At 35.2% G+C, this 14,766-nt stretch overlaps 1 protein-coding gene across 1 annotated transcript in view; it reads left to right on the top strand.

Moving 5' to 3' along the window:
* The window catches only part of LRP1B (LDL receptor related protein 1B), a 751,404-nt gene that overhangs the window by 474,791 nt on the left and 261,847 nt on the right, over positions 1 to 14,766 (top strand). The window contains exons 16-20 of the mRNA XM_074873779.1: positions 3,081 to 3,206; positions 5,068 to 5,184; positions 9,916 to 9,996; positions 11,267 to 11,434; positions 13,242 to 13,424. Of these exons, the coding sequence (XP_074729880.1) occupies positions 3,081 to 3,206; positions 5,068 to 5,184; positions 9,916 to 9,996; positions 11,267 to 11,434; positions 13,242 to 13,424 (675 nt within the window). The remainder of the gene's footprint in view (positions 1 to 3,080; positions 3,207 to 5,067; positions 5,185 to 9,915; positions 9,997 to 11,266; positions 11,435 to 13,241; positions 13,425 to 14,766) is intronic.

The following is a 14,766-nucleotide window of genomic DNA, read 5'->3' as shown; positions in this document are numbered from 1 at the left end:
GCAGAGTATCACCATCAGGTTGATGGAGGGGATCCTTCCCCTCTACGCATCCTTGATGAGTTCATGTCTGGAGGACTGTGTCTCATTCTGAGCTCCCCAGTTTGAGAAAGATAGGGATTTACTGGAGCAAGTCTGCGAAAGCACCACTAAGATGATTAAGGGACTGGCACATCTATCCCAGGATTTGAGAGGGCTGGGATTGTTCAATCTGGGGCGAAGGGAAGGCTCGGGAGGGATCTTACCAATGTGTATAAACCTGATGGGAGGGAATAAAGAACAGGGAGCCAGGCTCTTCTTAGTAGTGACCACTGGCAGGACAAGAGGTAATGGACACAAACTGAAAAGCATGAAATTTTACCTGAACAGAAAAATACACTTTTTATTGTGAGCATAGTTGGATGCTGGAATAGGTTGCCCAGAGAGGTTATGGAGTTTTGATCTGTGGACATACTCAAAATTTATATGGACACAGTCCTGGGAAACCTGCTCTACATGGCCCTGCATGAGCAGGGTGTTAGACTAGGTGATGTCCACAAGATCCTTCCAACCATAAACAGTTTTGTGATTCTGTAATGTATTTCTTAAAAAATAAAACCACCATGAAACCCTCCACCAAAAAACCCAAACCGAAACCAACATAAACACCGCCCACTTCCAGTTTTAAATTAGATGTACTTTGTCTTTAAAAATAAAGTTTTACTGGAGCTGTATTTTTTTGCTGCAGAGGAGTCCCACTGTTGAAATGAAAAATAATAGAAAACGTACCAATTATATATCTGTGTCATTCCTGGAAGACTCTTAGATAGCCTGCTACAAAATCAGAGTTCCAACAGTGAAAATTCCTTTCCTTACTCAGTTTGTCACAATGCTTCCTATTTCTATCATTAGATCAATTTTTCTAAACCAAATTTCCTTTCCTGAATTGAAAATATGTTATTTTTTTCCCTATCAATCGTAGGCATGAAGAACTGATACACTCTTCTACGGTGCAGCATTGTTCTATGTGTCTGAAAGCTCTTATCATAGTCTCTCATTCTTATCTCTTTGAGACAAAACAACTCTAATCTGTTCTCTTTTTCCCCAGTAGATTATAGGGTTTTTTATATTTCATTGCTCTTTTCTGAACTTTGCCAAGTGATCCTAGGGGGTTGGATGTCCAAAACCAGATGTATGTACCTCTGCTGAGGCTTTTGCAAAGCTGGTTAGGTTAAGAGAATCTGTTTGGGATGGTTGATAGTCCTGTATGGACATCCTTGGGTAAATCTTGCCTGCTTCACACTGGCCTGCTGTTGCTGGTGCATACTGAGCTTGTGATCCTCTGTAATGCCTCAGTCCTTTTCTGTATGGCTGTTACATAGCCAGTTCCGTTTTTTCCTGCTTTTATGTATTTTGATAGCTCCATGTAGTAGTCATGACTGATTTCAATCCCAATTCTTTTCAAAACATTTGTCCAGTTCTGAATTGTAGTGCTTACTAACATTTAATTTTAATACCAGGAGTTCTTACACTTAAATAAGGAGCTCAACTAATAGACAGTAAGAAGGAAAACCTTTTGGCAGAGTTGACTTGATTTTCATTTAAATTGGTGTAATGTAGACCAATTCATTGATCAAAGCTTGTAATTCTCAGAGGATTTATACAGATATAAATGAAATCATAATCTGGTCCCAAATCTGTATGTGATACATAGTTTAGGTGGCCAGTATGATAACATTAATCTCTTTTCAGCAGTTGCTATAGTAACTTCAATAGTTCTTTTTTAGTTAGTCTGAAATATTTGCAATTATGAATAGAATACACACATGTTTGTAAATGTATATGAGCAAAAGCTTAACTACCATTTAAAACATTGTCTAGTATTAAAGTCAGATTTTGAAAAGTCTTCAATTTTTAATTTTATTACATGGATGATAACAGTTTTGTTCTCCAGTCACATTGCAAGTTAGATTGCTTCATCAGCATTATGAGACTTGGAATACCTTTCTGCTCAGAATATTAATTCATCTTTACTTCCAGTGTTCTTGCACCCTCCACACAAAACACTCGTGAAGGGTTCATCTGCTATTGATATCACACTCAGTCTGTGTTGTTTTCAATGGGAAGAATAGGTAGAAAGGTCAAAGATAAGAGCTACTGAAATGTCAAGCATAAGCCTGCAAGACATCTTTTCATTTTAAATACCGTTTGTTTCCAGATATATGTTAAACTTTAAAAAAGAGACTGGATGGCTGAGTAGGTGAAAATAGCTTGAGATTATTTTTAACCCAGCATTTGAAACTGTTTAGTTTACTGCTCTTATGTAGATCAAGATTAGCAAGATCTGCTAATCATAGACCTTGTTATTAGCATAAAAGAAGCAGAAGTATGTACTTACTACACCTGCAAAAGCAGGCCACTAGTATTTACATAACTTGTGTTGTTCAGTCTTCACCCTTTCCGTGATACTTGGTAGCTAGAAAAAATGTGTTTGTGAGATACTTTGTTCACTCTTGAATACCAGATTTTTTTGCCAGTTTTACACCACATCGCATATTTCACTTTCTGACACCTACAATTTCATGGTAAGTAAACAGCAGATCTATATGTGGCCATTGACAGTAAAGTGCATCATTTTAGAATCATTTTATAACCTGCCCAAATCCCTGCTCACCGTAGTATAATATTTTGGATATGCACTTAGCAACTTGCATCTGTTCCCTTTGGTATTTCTTTTGTTTCTATGCACTTCAGGTTGCAAACTTCATCAAATTGATAAGATGTGATCGAGGACATCTTTCTTTAAGGAAATTGCAACATTGAAAAATGCTGCTACCTTTTATCACTTAGTAGTTAATAGGAGAATATCTCCATATTGACACTAGTATGATAGGAGAATCTTTACTCTGTATTGTTTAGTTTATGTTGAAGTACTGCAATATTTGTTAATTGACTAATTTGCCAAACAATTTTTATATCATGATGATTATATATACAGGATAACCATACTAACTGCATCACCAGGGAATACTATCTAATGTATTATTTTCAGCTGTTTTTCCTTGATTGTTTTCTTAGGAAAAAAACTCTTTTTTTCTCCCCAGTCAATCATAGTTGTCCTGATGATCAGTTTAAGTGCCAAAATAATCGCTGCATTCCCAAGAGGTGGCTTTGTGATGGAGCTAATGATTGTGGTAATAATGAAGATGAATCAAATAAAACGTGTGCAGGTAAAAATTTTACTTGGTTGTGCATATAAGTTCTCTAACTCCAGTTCCATAAACAGTTCAAGACTGCTCTGGACTGAACTGAACTAGTAATCTGATCATGGACATTTTAAATTAATTCAGATTTTGATGCCACTAAGGCTGGAATACAAATTATATTTTACTTAATCCTTATGCTTGCCTGTGCTTTCCAAAGTAATTCAGCACTTAATCTATCCATATGGGCTGACTGTCAAAGCACTGCTTAGGTACAAACTTGTCCTGCTAAATCTTTTTTGGCAGTTCCAATTTTGTTTGTTAACATGCTGTGATGAGTGCCATGTCACTAGTGAATTTTATTTTATGCTGACAAAAGCATAATTAGTTATTCACTTTCCCTTTGGTACCTTGAAATTGTTTTCATTTGTAAGTTATTAACTCTGTAGTGGGTAGATGAAGATTGTTTGCTGATTCCACTGCAGTAAATCATGGAGTTCCAAATCTGTCCTTTACTTGTATGGAAGTGATGTTTAGTGCTTGTCGGTAGAGTACACTAAACAATCATTAAATATTTGATATACAAAATAACAGGCATCGATAAGCTGATGACTATTTTAAACTGAAAAGCAGTGATAGACAGCATACATTGTGTATTAAAATATTCCCTGAACTAATTTTCCTTTGTTTAAAATTTCATATGTATAATAACCGGTTGTGGTTGTTACTTCTGCAGTTTGGCTACAAGCACTCTAGCACAAATTCAGACCTATAGTGTCTGTATCACCTCTACCGTATTATTGTGGATTGTAATACATCCTGATATCTTTTGATATTCAACTGTTTGGCTGTAGGTACGAGTCTGATTTGAAGACCATAAGTTTCATCCCTATGTCAGTTGGCTATGGGTTGAATTTGTGTTTTTGTTTTTCCTTTTGTTCCTGCAGTGGCAAACACTATTCATGTTTAAAAAAATACTACTTTGAAATATTTTAAACTTACATTCTTCTAATGTATTTTTGGCTATTTCTACGAAGAAAAGGCAAAATGGTAATTGAGAATACCAAATGAAGAAATATGCATTTGATTGTTGGGGTTTCTGATGTATCAGTCTTTTTTTTTTTTTTAAGTGTGGAAACATATATAGATGAACTCTAAAAGCTTTAATTTGGAATCAAAATCTGTGTCACTATCACTGGCACTGTAGTTATGGCTGGACATTGTGAATAAACAAAATTATAAGTAATGTCAGTTTTATTAGATTTTTACTGAAGTTTTACTGTTCATCAGCTTTCAAAGTAATTTATGTAGTTATGTAGCATGATTTCTTTTAGTTATCTTTATTTCTTCAGAAGACAGACATACATTATTTCCTTTAATGGATCATTACAGTTGCATATTTGCAAAAGTTCTGAGAACACTGAGGCCAGGCATATCATGTGCATGCTGTGTTACCATTTCCCTGTGTAAATATGAATTTCACTAGATTCATTCTTTATAATATGAAATACAATTTGTTAATATTCTGATTGTGTTAGACATTTTTATGCCCAGATTTTTGTTTACTTCAACTCTAGCTCTGTTATTTTATCAAAGATTAATGCTCTTCTACCACCTAGTTTTGTATAATTCCATATAAAACTTTGTCCTCATACACTGAAGAAATCACTAAGAATTCTACGTAACAGAGGTAGAACACAGTCCTGCAGCTGACCTCAATTTTCTCTGAAATCAAAGGAGGTGAATGATGTTTGGTCATATCAAGTAAAATGTGCAGAGGCCAGGAGATGCCCTCCAGACTTGCACCTTCTACATACAGACACGCACCAAGACACCTAACAGATTTAGTCCATTTCCCTTGCATTTTTGGAGTGTTTTGTCTTGACAGCAAGAACGTGTCAGGTTGACCAATTTTCTTGTGGCAACGGACGCTGTATTCCGACATCATGGCTGTGTGACAGGGAAGATGACTGTGGAGATGAAACCGATGAAATGACGTCCTGTGGTAAGTAAAGCTTCTTTTGGGTAAAAAAGTCAAATTATTCTATAAAAAATTAAACATGTGAGGATCTCTCTTCGCTTGAACTGACGGATAGAAAAAGTATGAGGGGCCTGTTCTTTTTTATAAGAACTGATAATATTCTTTCTGAAATGGCAAATATAATTTCTTCGATTGATAAATAAACCCAGAGCAAAGGCTTCATTTTCTATTAATGAGTTTTTAACTACAATATCAAATATGCAGATCAATCAATACTTTCCTAATTTACAGCCCATTATCAAATACTGTCACCCTCAAAAATTGATCTTTATCTCGACCGCATACCTCTTCACATGGGCCCCCTCAGCGTATTCTAGTTGTCAATAAAAACAGATTTTGATGGTGTAATTTGCACAAAAAATAAGTCTTGCTTGGTTATATCATGAGAGAGTTTCAGCAGCTTTACTGATTGCTGCTTTACCGAGATATTGCAAAGAGAGGTGCGCTCTCCCTAATCAGCGGCTTCCAAACAATTAAGGTTTTTATAAGTCAGCATGACTGCCTTCATCTGTTTGGCAGGTCACAGGTAACTGCTGTGAGTCTGAGAGCAAAAGGGTCAATGAGCTGTCTGCAGAATATTGTATCAGGGTGTTCCCTGTTTACAAGGTAATATTTGTGATATTATTCAACTTACTAATACGAATTAGTAAGTGTCGCAATATAATAGGATGTGTTTCTGAAATGACTTTTCAAGAGTTTTCAAGAAAGAATATTGACTGTTTTAATAGCATCAACCATGTAAACATGAAGTGACAGGTTGTGCACAAAAAAATTAAAATCTAAAGTCCACTTGTTAGGATACTTAGTAGCTAGACCTGTATTTTTCTCAGATATAGCTGATATTCTAACTTGATTCACTGTTACAAAGCCATACTGTTTCTTAATCAAAATCAAACTATGAAAGCAATGTAGTTGATAAAATATTACCTTTTTGTGGCTTTTTTGAAATGTTAGTGCTGTAAACTTCTTCAGTAGAGTTATTAGAGTTCTAGTACTGATAACAGTTCTTCTGCAAAAATCTCAATACCTATGAAGCACTTGCAGTGGAGAGCAAGAAAATAATAGAAAGTAAATGCATAAATGACAGTCATAGGCTGACATCATGATGCCCTGTGTTCCATAAACATAAATCTCCAGGACCTCCGTTACCAGAGAATCTATGATAGGCAACATGTAGGATACAATCACTAAATTCTGTTCATCCGTAATCCCTTAAATTTGTTTAGTTTTGAATTATTCATGACTGGCAACCAGCTAATACTCATTAGTTGAGTTTACCTTGTTACTTTTTAAGTCCATATGTAATTCACAGCATCTCCTTCTATAACTGCATTCAAGATTTTTCAGGATTTTTACATATAAATAGTTGTTATGCTTCCTGGAATATTTACTTGCTTTCTCTTGGTTTTTTTTTCTTATTACTTGTTCCTTTTTCTTCTTCTAATAGTGATATAAACCAGAAAAAAATAAAGGCAATTTTATATTGACAGTAATTGATATCTGATCAGTTAATTTCAAAACAGATGACATATTTGATACAATCTAAATCAAAATAAAATCATTATGTGAGTAAAAATTAGAATATTACTAAGGTAAACTTGAAACTGCCATGCTTCAAATCAAGTAAGTCCTGTTGTGTCCAGAGGTAGAATAGGTGATCCCAGTAGACTCATTGTATCTTGCAATCTCTGAAACTGTAACATTCTGTGTAATGGTACAGCATGGCACTGGGTACTATAACATTTATCTGACTTGCTGTACCCTGTGTTCTCAGACACTTTATCAATACACAGATATTAATGTCATCTTTGTAATTTCTTCCCATGTGTTTTGTTTGGTATCCTGTCAGCTGATCTGGAATATTTATTCAGATGATTTAATCAGCACTTATTTCACCTGCTGCTTTTCAGTTTGGCCAGACTTCTCATATGTTTGATGTTTTAGAATCTTGTTTCTTTATCCTCGAGCACTGCGCTTGTGAAAATGTGTCAAATATTTCATTTTTCATTCTGCCTTATAATTTGATGGCTAATGGGAATGCTAATGGCATTTATTTAGCTATTCTATTGAGTGGTATATATGTTCTTCTATGAAGCAGTTTAAAATTCTTCTTATATTTGCAAGTGTTTATATTGAAAGTAAAATCATGGCTTACTTTTTGTTACCATCACAAATCACTGATTTTTTTTAACTGCATAGTCTTCAGCTATGAATAATTTGTCTCCTATTGATTCAATACCTTAAGCGTGCTGATATTGACACATAGTTGGGGTGAGCCAGTATCATAATGCATATACTTTTTCTTAAGATACAACCAGATTTACCAAGAAGCATGACATTCCTGAAGAAAATTTGAAAAGAGACCCTCCTTATTTTTCTACTGCTTTCCTAAAGGAAACAAAACTTGTGGTCATTTTTTGTGTCCGTTTACCGGAGTTTTCACAAGACAGCTGGGTAGCAGAGAGAAAGGAACTTGGTGTCTACACTGGAGAGACTTCACTATGAGCTCAAGAGGCACCTTTCTTGCTTTCCCTGTCTGCAGGGCAGTCAGCACAGGGATGGCTGAGGATCAGCTACAGGATGTGCATCCCTTTGCTGTGAAATAGGGAAGGGAAAAGAGTACTGGGGAGACCACAGGCACAATGAGGGGAACTATTATGCCTGTCCTCTAGGGTGTGAGGAAGAGCTGTGGATGATGGTGGAGGCTGGGACTATGAGAAGCAAACACTGGCGATACTTCAAAATGTTCTTGGAAAGGCTGTGGTGGGCTGAGAATCACGAGATGGGTGGTGGTGATGATAATCACAATTCATTTTAATTAGTTTCTGTCTATACAGGTCTTGGGTAGACAGATGAACATAAAGAAAATAGTCATGAAGGCACTCGTATGGAAAATTACATTGAATATATGAGTTAAATTTGTGGAAAAAGTATTGAACAGCTAAAAAGCAAATCTAAAATTGCTTTCAGCTTTGCTTGAAGCACTTAAGGCATATATTGTAGCTAAGTACCATCATAGTTGCCCAACTCCATTACTTGTCTCAGAACAGATTTTTGTTGAAACTGTAATGTGTTCCCCCAAGAAAAACAGCTTTTTTCTTATTAACAAAAAACCCCACAATTTTCTAGGAGTAATTGACAAAGTGTTGTCATCAGTGTTAGCTTTTCTTCCCACCCTTTTCTGTGTCGAAGCAGAATAATCACTTCAGTCTTACAATGTTCTCGGTAATCTCTACATTTTTACTATTAATGCAGCTGGCTTGGTGCTTCATGTGTGACTTTTAAGTCAGAACTTTCCCTGAGCTTCTGTTTTTAAAAAAAACAAAGACTTTTGAATTAACTTTAAAATATTTTCTGCACCAGAGGCATCAAGAGACAGCAAACCCAAGTCAGAAATTTATTGACTTCAATGACTATTTCAATTCTTCTCCTAAGGAAATTTTACATTGCTGTGACATGTTTTAAAAGATTAGAAAAACTCTTCTATACTAATTACATGGCCTAATTATCAAAATCTTTGTGAAGTTTGGCTTTGTTGTCTCAGTTGTACAACACTAGAGGAACCCACTGTAGCTAGAGTAACCTAATGAGGAATACACTTGCAGATCTGTTCTAATCTTTCTTGGGCAGTTTTGGTGTGGCTGACATGACTGTATACCATTCTGGACAGTACTTTCTGTTGCATTTAGGATGTACTGTGTAGGAACTTCCAACCTGAAATCCTTCAGTGACGGACAAACTTGCCTTTAAGTAGCCGTTCGGGCAGATTGTTCACATTGTCATCCTTGGTTTGCATTAGGTATCACTTGCTAAGAGGTGTCTTATTCTCTTGCTGGTCTGTAAAGAGAATTTGGGCTCCTCTTTATTCCTTTTGAATCAAGTTAGACTTTCAGATTGTTTCCCACAAATATTCAGATTTTGTAAAGCAGGTCTTGTATTTTCCAAACCAAATGGGTACAAGCACTCTTTAACATGTTAATGATATGAATGCACATACCTAGCCATGTCATTGGTTTTAGAAGAGCAAGAAAAAATCGAAGTTGTTCTGTGCGGAAGCATATTAGACAATTATAAAAACAAATCTCTGTGTGTAATATAGATGAGTCTCTATGAATGATATTGTCTCAGTTTTCTACTGCTTTTACTGGAATGCTTGGAGGAAATGATTGTAAATACTGACATTTTCATTTTGGATTTTATTATGTCAGTGTACAGTAACTTTATTTCTTGACTGTTCTTTTGCTTGGTACTTAACCTTCTCATTTTATAGTCTTCCATTTCCTGTCTTCTACTGGCAGTGCTATTGCACTTGAAGAACTTTTTTATATAAACAAACACATATGGTTTGTATCCATCATCGAGCTATAATTTTGTCGTAAACATTTAGCATGCTTAGTGGCAAAGACAGCCCTGGTCTGATGGGAATATAGGACTATGTTATATGACACAGAATAATGCATTTCCGTGGTCCATGTTGAGGAAGGATAGGGTTTGGACTAGTATTTACAGTTAAAAGCCTTTTTATCCTCTCTTTTTGGTGTCTCACCTTTTTCTTCTCTCCAGATTAAGTATCTGGCAGGTGCAAATGTTTGATATAATACACTTGTGTAATTTATGTGTATAGGAAGGTGGAAGAATATTACTAAAGAAGACATCTATTAAATAGTTTTCATTTCTTTTTGAACACCTTCACAGAATTCCCAACGTGTGAGCCACTAACTCAATTTATATGCAAAAATGGAAGATGCATTAGCAGCAAATGGCTCTGTGATTCTGGCAAGTATCAAGTATTCTGTATTGTAAATGAATATGTTAGATATTACATAAATATTGCTTTGATAGTCTGCTTCTGAGACTGATATTGCCAGTTGTGCTTGTAAGTGGTTGGAAAATAAATACAGTATTCTTAAATTACTGACCTGACCTAGAAAGCAGCAATATTGAAACTTCATATAAGGAATGATGCAGGGATATGATAATAGTTACAAATAGTATATTCTGTAGAATGAAGTGTGATGATTAAAAAAAAAGAAACTAAGCTATTGCTTATGAAAGTATTTTCTACTTAAAAAAAAAAAAATAAAAATATTTCCAGTGATGAAAATATCTGATTTTTTTTTGTTCTTTGAGGACAAGTTCAATTTAATAAATTCCCTCAAAAGGGTAAACTAGGAAAACTTTATAATGTAGTTTGAATGATAGCTGTTCAAATGAATCTTCTCTCTGAGCTTGTGATGTGGGCATGATGTCATGCCAGTCCTAATAACATTGGGTTGGTTCTTCATCCACTGTAGTGTTTGATATTGCTATAATTTTATGAGGCTGACAGGTATTCATAGCCATAAATGGACCGATTCCCCAGATTATCGCAGTGTGCTTACTGAAATTCTGTGCAAGGAGACCCTTTAGTGTTTACCTAACATATTTATCTTTTCCCTCCCTTGGTGATCACGATCAAATTATGGGAATTGCTTTAAGACTGTTGTAATGACTACAACATTAGAGTAATGAGAAACTACATTCCGCCTTTATTGATGTGCTGCCATCTTTCTCCACCTTACACTGTTGCAAGTACATGGAAAGAACATTTGTAATACTATTGAAAAGAAGTCCTGACATCAGGTTTTTGTTTCGGTTTATATGAAGCTCTGTGTGTGTGTGTGTGATTCAACTGTCTAATTTAACTCAATGAATCGCTGAGAATAAAGTAAAACCACTGGTTTTAGAAGCCTGAGTAGTTACACACAACTAAAGAAATTAAGAAAATCTACAGCCTTCTCATGTTTGTTGGTGTCTGTGATTGAACAGCTGTGAATAAGTGTAAGGGATTAGACTATCCAAAATGACAGAGCGAGCACCAAGTGCTGTTGGTGAATCAGAGTTAAGGAATTATTTGTATTAGAAATAATTTTACCCTATGCCTGTGGGAAGTAAACAAACTGTTTTATTTACTGCACATTAATTTTCTCTTGCCTTTTTGGAAATGTCTTTTTCGCCTTGCTTTTTTTTAATCTTTTAAAATAATTTTAAAAATTAATATTTGCAGATGACGACTGTGGTGATGGAAGCGATGAACTAAGCTGTATTCACTCATGTTCTGCTGATCAATTCAGATGTTTTAATGGTAGATGTATCCCAAGTCACTGGGCGTGTGATGGTGACAATGACTGTGGAGATTTCAGTGATGAAACCAAAACTAACTGCAGCAAGGAAGGTTAGCTTTTTTTCTTCCTACATTTTAATACTTATACGTACAGGGAATACTTTATTGTAAATACAGAGGACCTGTCTGCAGTCAATGGAAAAATAGAAACTACTTTTAACTTTGGTAAAGGTTGGAATGGAAAATATGTCAAGTGTAATATGATAATACAGAAGTGTATCGTAGAGGGAAGAATGCATTTGAAAACATAATGGGTATTATACTGAGGTAAGTTTCGTAGTTTTACTGAATTACGCTAAACACGATGTTTGTCCTATTGCAGAGGTGTATGCTGCCTAGATAAAGAGACTGTAAGCATCATTCCTTAAGCTACTGTTTATATTTTCTGGGGTTTTTATGCAGTAACACTCTCATTTTTGTGTGATTCAAGTTTTTGGTTTGTTGTGGGTTTTTTTTCCCAATAGTGTTACTGAAGCATAAAAATGTTTTAACAAACTACAGTCCCATTTAAATGCCAGAGATAGAAGGGGAGGATGCTTGTAGCAGAGGGTAAAGAATAACCAGATAAGAATGACGGAATATTTTTTTTCCCATATTTTTCTCATAGTGATTTTTCCACAACAGAGTAATTGTACAGTTTATTGGTCCTTTTTCATAAGTTTATATTCTAAATCTAGTTGCAGACCTCCTACACATAGATGAATTAGAAGAATGTTATGCATAAGTGAAGTCTTTAATTTTTATATATTTACAAAAGTTATTATTTTTATGTATCAAAGTAATTGGTCTGGAACTAAAGTCTTTACTTCCCACCCATTCATGTCCTTCTCAGAGCTTCAAGTCCCGCTCTACCTTTTTATACAATACCACGTTATGTTGGGATTTGCACCACTGTCTCTGAAATAGCACTGTTTTACACAGTTATTGTCAGTTCATACATCTGTGTCCTGCTCTGCTACGTGATGCACACTTTCCAGCAACTTGTATTTGCTTTATTATAGAATGCAAGAATGCAGATTATTTAGCAAAAAAAACCAAGGGAGCTTTTAATAAAATAAACCATAAATATTTATAGACAGTGGTATAAGAATTTATTCAGATAATGCTTTTTGGTACAAACAGGAATGTGTAAGTTTATCATTACTTCAAAGTATATGTTATTGTCATTAGTATGTTATGAAATACCAGAAGTACTCACAGTGGTAATAGTTTGGGAAAAGAAGGGCAAAGATAAAATTGAAAAGGCCATCATCTAGAAAATACTTAAAGAATTAAGTATGTGATGAATAATTAAAATCACACCGTTATTGTGCTTTGAAACATTCAAGACTGATTCCATAGCTGCACTGAGCTGAAGTTCATTTCTGTGGAATTCAGAAAGGCTACAACTAGTCTGCCAGTGCTGTGATAGCACAAGCCAAGCAGGTGTCAGAGCAGACACCTTTCATGTTTTCTGAACTAAGAGATGGACCTTGTTGGAAAAAAGATGAGAATGAAGAGGGAGGAGGGAGTGTAGCTTGAGGGTGAGAAGCAGGCTTACAAAGCACCAGGTAAGCTCTATCAGCCTTGGTCCTCCTTACATCTCCAAATTCATTCTTGAACAGCTGTGCCAAAAAAAAAAAAAATAAAAAATAGGTATTTACCTTGAGCCATTGGTGGAAGTGGGGGGAGTGAAGGGAGTTAGCAGGGTAAAGAAGAGCTTTTCTGAAGCTTCTGTTGGAGTGATGAGCTTTGAGTGTTACACCTGGGGCCTCTGATTTTGGCTTTGGTTAGGAAGGGGGATTCTAAGTCACTGTAGACTTGGCATGGAAAAAACTCACATGAGCAAACTCTGCAATGTATTTCTTATTTTCCTAAGAAACTCCCTCTCCTAGAAGATGCAGTGGGAAGGAATTTGAGTGCAGTCCTGATGGGAGCTGTGTTCCTGAGTTGTGGCGTTGTGATGGAGAAAAGGACTGTGAAGATGGTAGTGATGAAAAAGGCTGTAATGGAACTATACGACTATGTGATGAAAAAACAAAGTTCTCCTGCAAGAGTACAGGTATATGCTTGCAGATATGTTTGGCTGTCATTTACTCATTTTGTGTGTGTGTGTGATTTGATCACATATCTCCTATTTGAATACTGCTTTTAATGTTTAATACTATTGAGGTGACGTTACTTATTGTACTCATGATAAGAAAAGAATATTAATATACTTCCCCTAACCTGTTTTCTGATTTACAATATAAAATGGATGGGTTTAGAGAACTTAAAGCTGAAAGTGTTTTATATAATAGTACATCAAACCAAATACTTAAATTTAGTATTTAATACTACTTCTTCAAAGTCCAGGTATTTTCTTCTATTTTCCATCTTTGACCCTAGAAGTAAGTTGATTGAAATGGTATAAAGTAATTAACTAGAAGACTTCAAAGAATTAGAACTACAGCACTGGAAAGTCGAACCATAATATTGGAAGAAAAAAGCATTCTTTGAGAATGTTTAAAATCAAATTTTGTTAAGTACACTTCATAAAAAAATGTGCAAGGGATGTGAAAGTCTTTAGATGAAGTGATTTTGCAAAATAATGCTTAGATGGAACATGTTCTTAAGGGACAGTCCAGTTAAGGAATAAATTAATATATGTCAGCATTGTATTAATCTTTTTCCGGTTTCTTTCAAAGCTTAATGGAATATTAGAGGTAAAATAACTTTCAAAGCAAAATTTAATTCAGGATATAATAAGTAGTAATATTATTTCTATTAGGCAACTATAATTATTACAGGAAAGGATGTCTAATGCCTGTGTTACAGCTAAGCATGATAAATGTTGCAGTCTAGTTACGTGAGCTCTGTCCAAAAGTACTTGTGAACATTTATGAATACAGTAAGATAGTTTATTCAAATCTACAGTGTGAACAGAGGTCATTTTTAATACATGAACTACTTCAGGATGTCCTAGAAATGCTTGGAGGTTTTCTGCTACTTGGACTTTAAAATTATAGAAATCATAATGTCTGGATAAATATGGAAAACTGAATTCCATTTAAACAAAACACTTCCTCTGTGTTCTTACAGTTTCCATGAAGATGTATAGAACAAGTAGCTGCTCAATGAAATAGCTTCAATAATAAAAAGGGATTATTCTCTTTTAATAGAATGGTCTGTTTCCTGAAACAGACTGATAGAAACCCTGACACAGGAAGGGCACTTCCTGATACTTCTGCCTAGTGCTTAAATGGGGAAAAGGTCTCAGACTACACTGCCTCATTATACACTTACCTGAGTTTACAGTCGTGCACCGGGAGGGCAATATCTCAGTCAGTTTAGAGGATGAAATGTGACTTCTCTGGCTGCTACATATAAATACAGCAAAAAAAATTATTTTCATCAACCACTTG

The sequence above is a fragment of the Strix uralensis genome, chromosome 6 (genome assembly GCF_047716275.1).
Source record: "Strix uralensis isolate ZFMK-TIS-50842 chromosome 6, bStrUra1, whole genome shotgun sequence".
NCBI lineage: Eukaryota > Metazoa > Chordata > Aves > Strigiformes > Strigidae > Strix > Strix uralensis.
The sequence above is the reverse complement of the archived record's forward strand: the minus strand, read 5'-3'. Positions and strand labels throughout refer to the sequence as shown.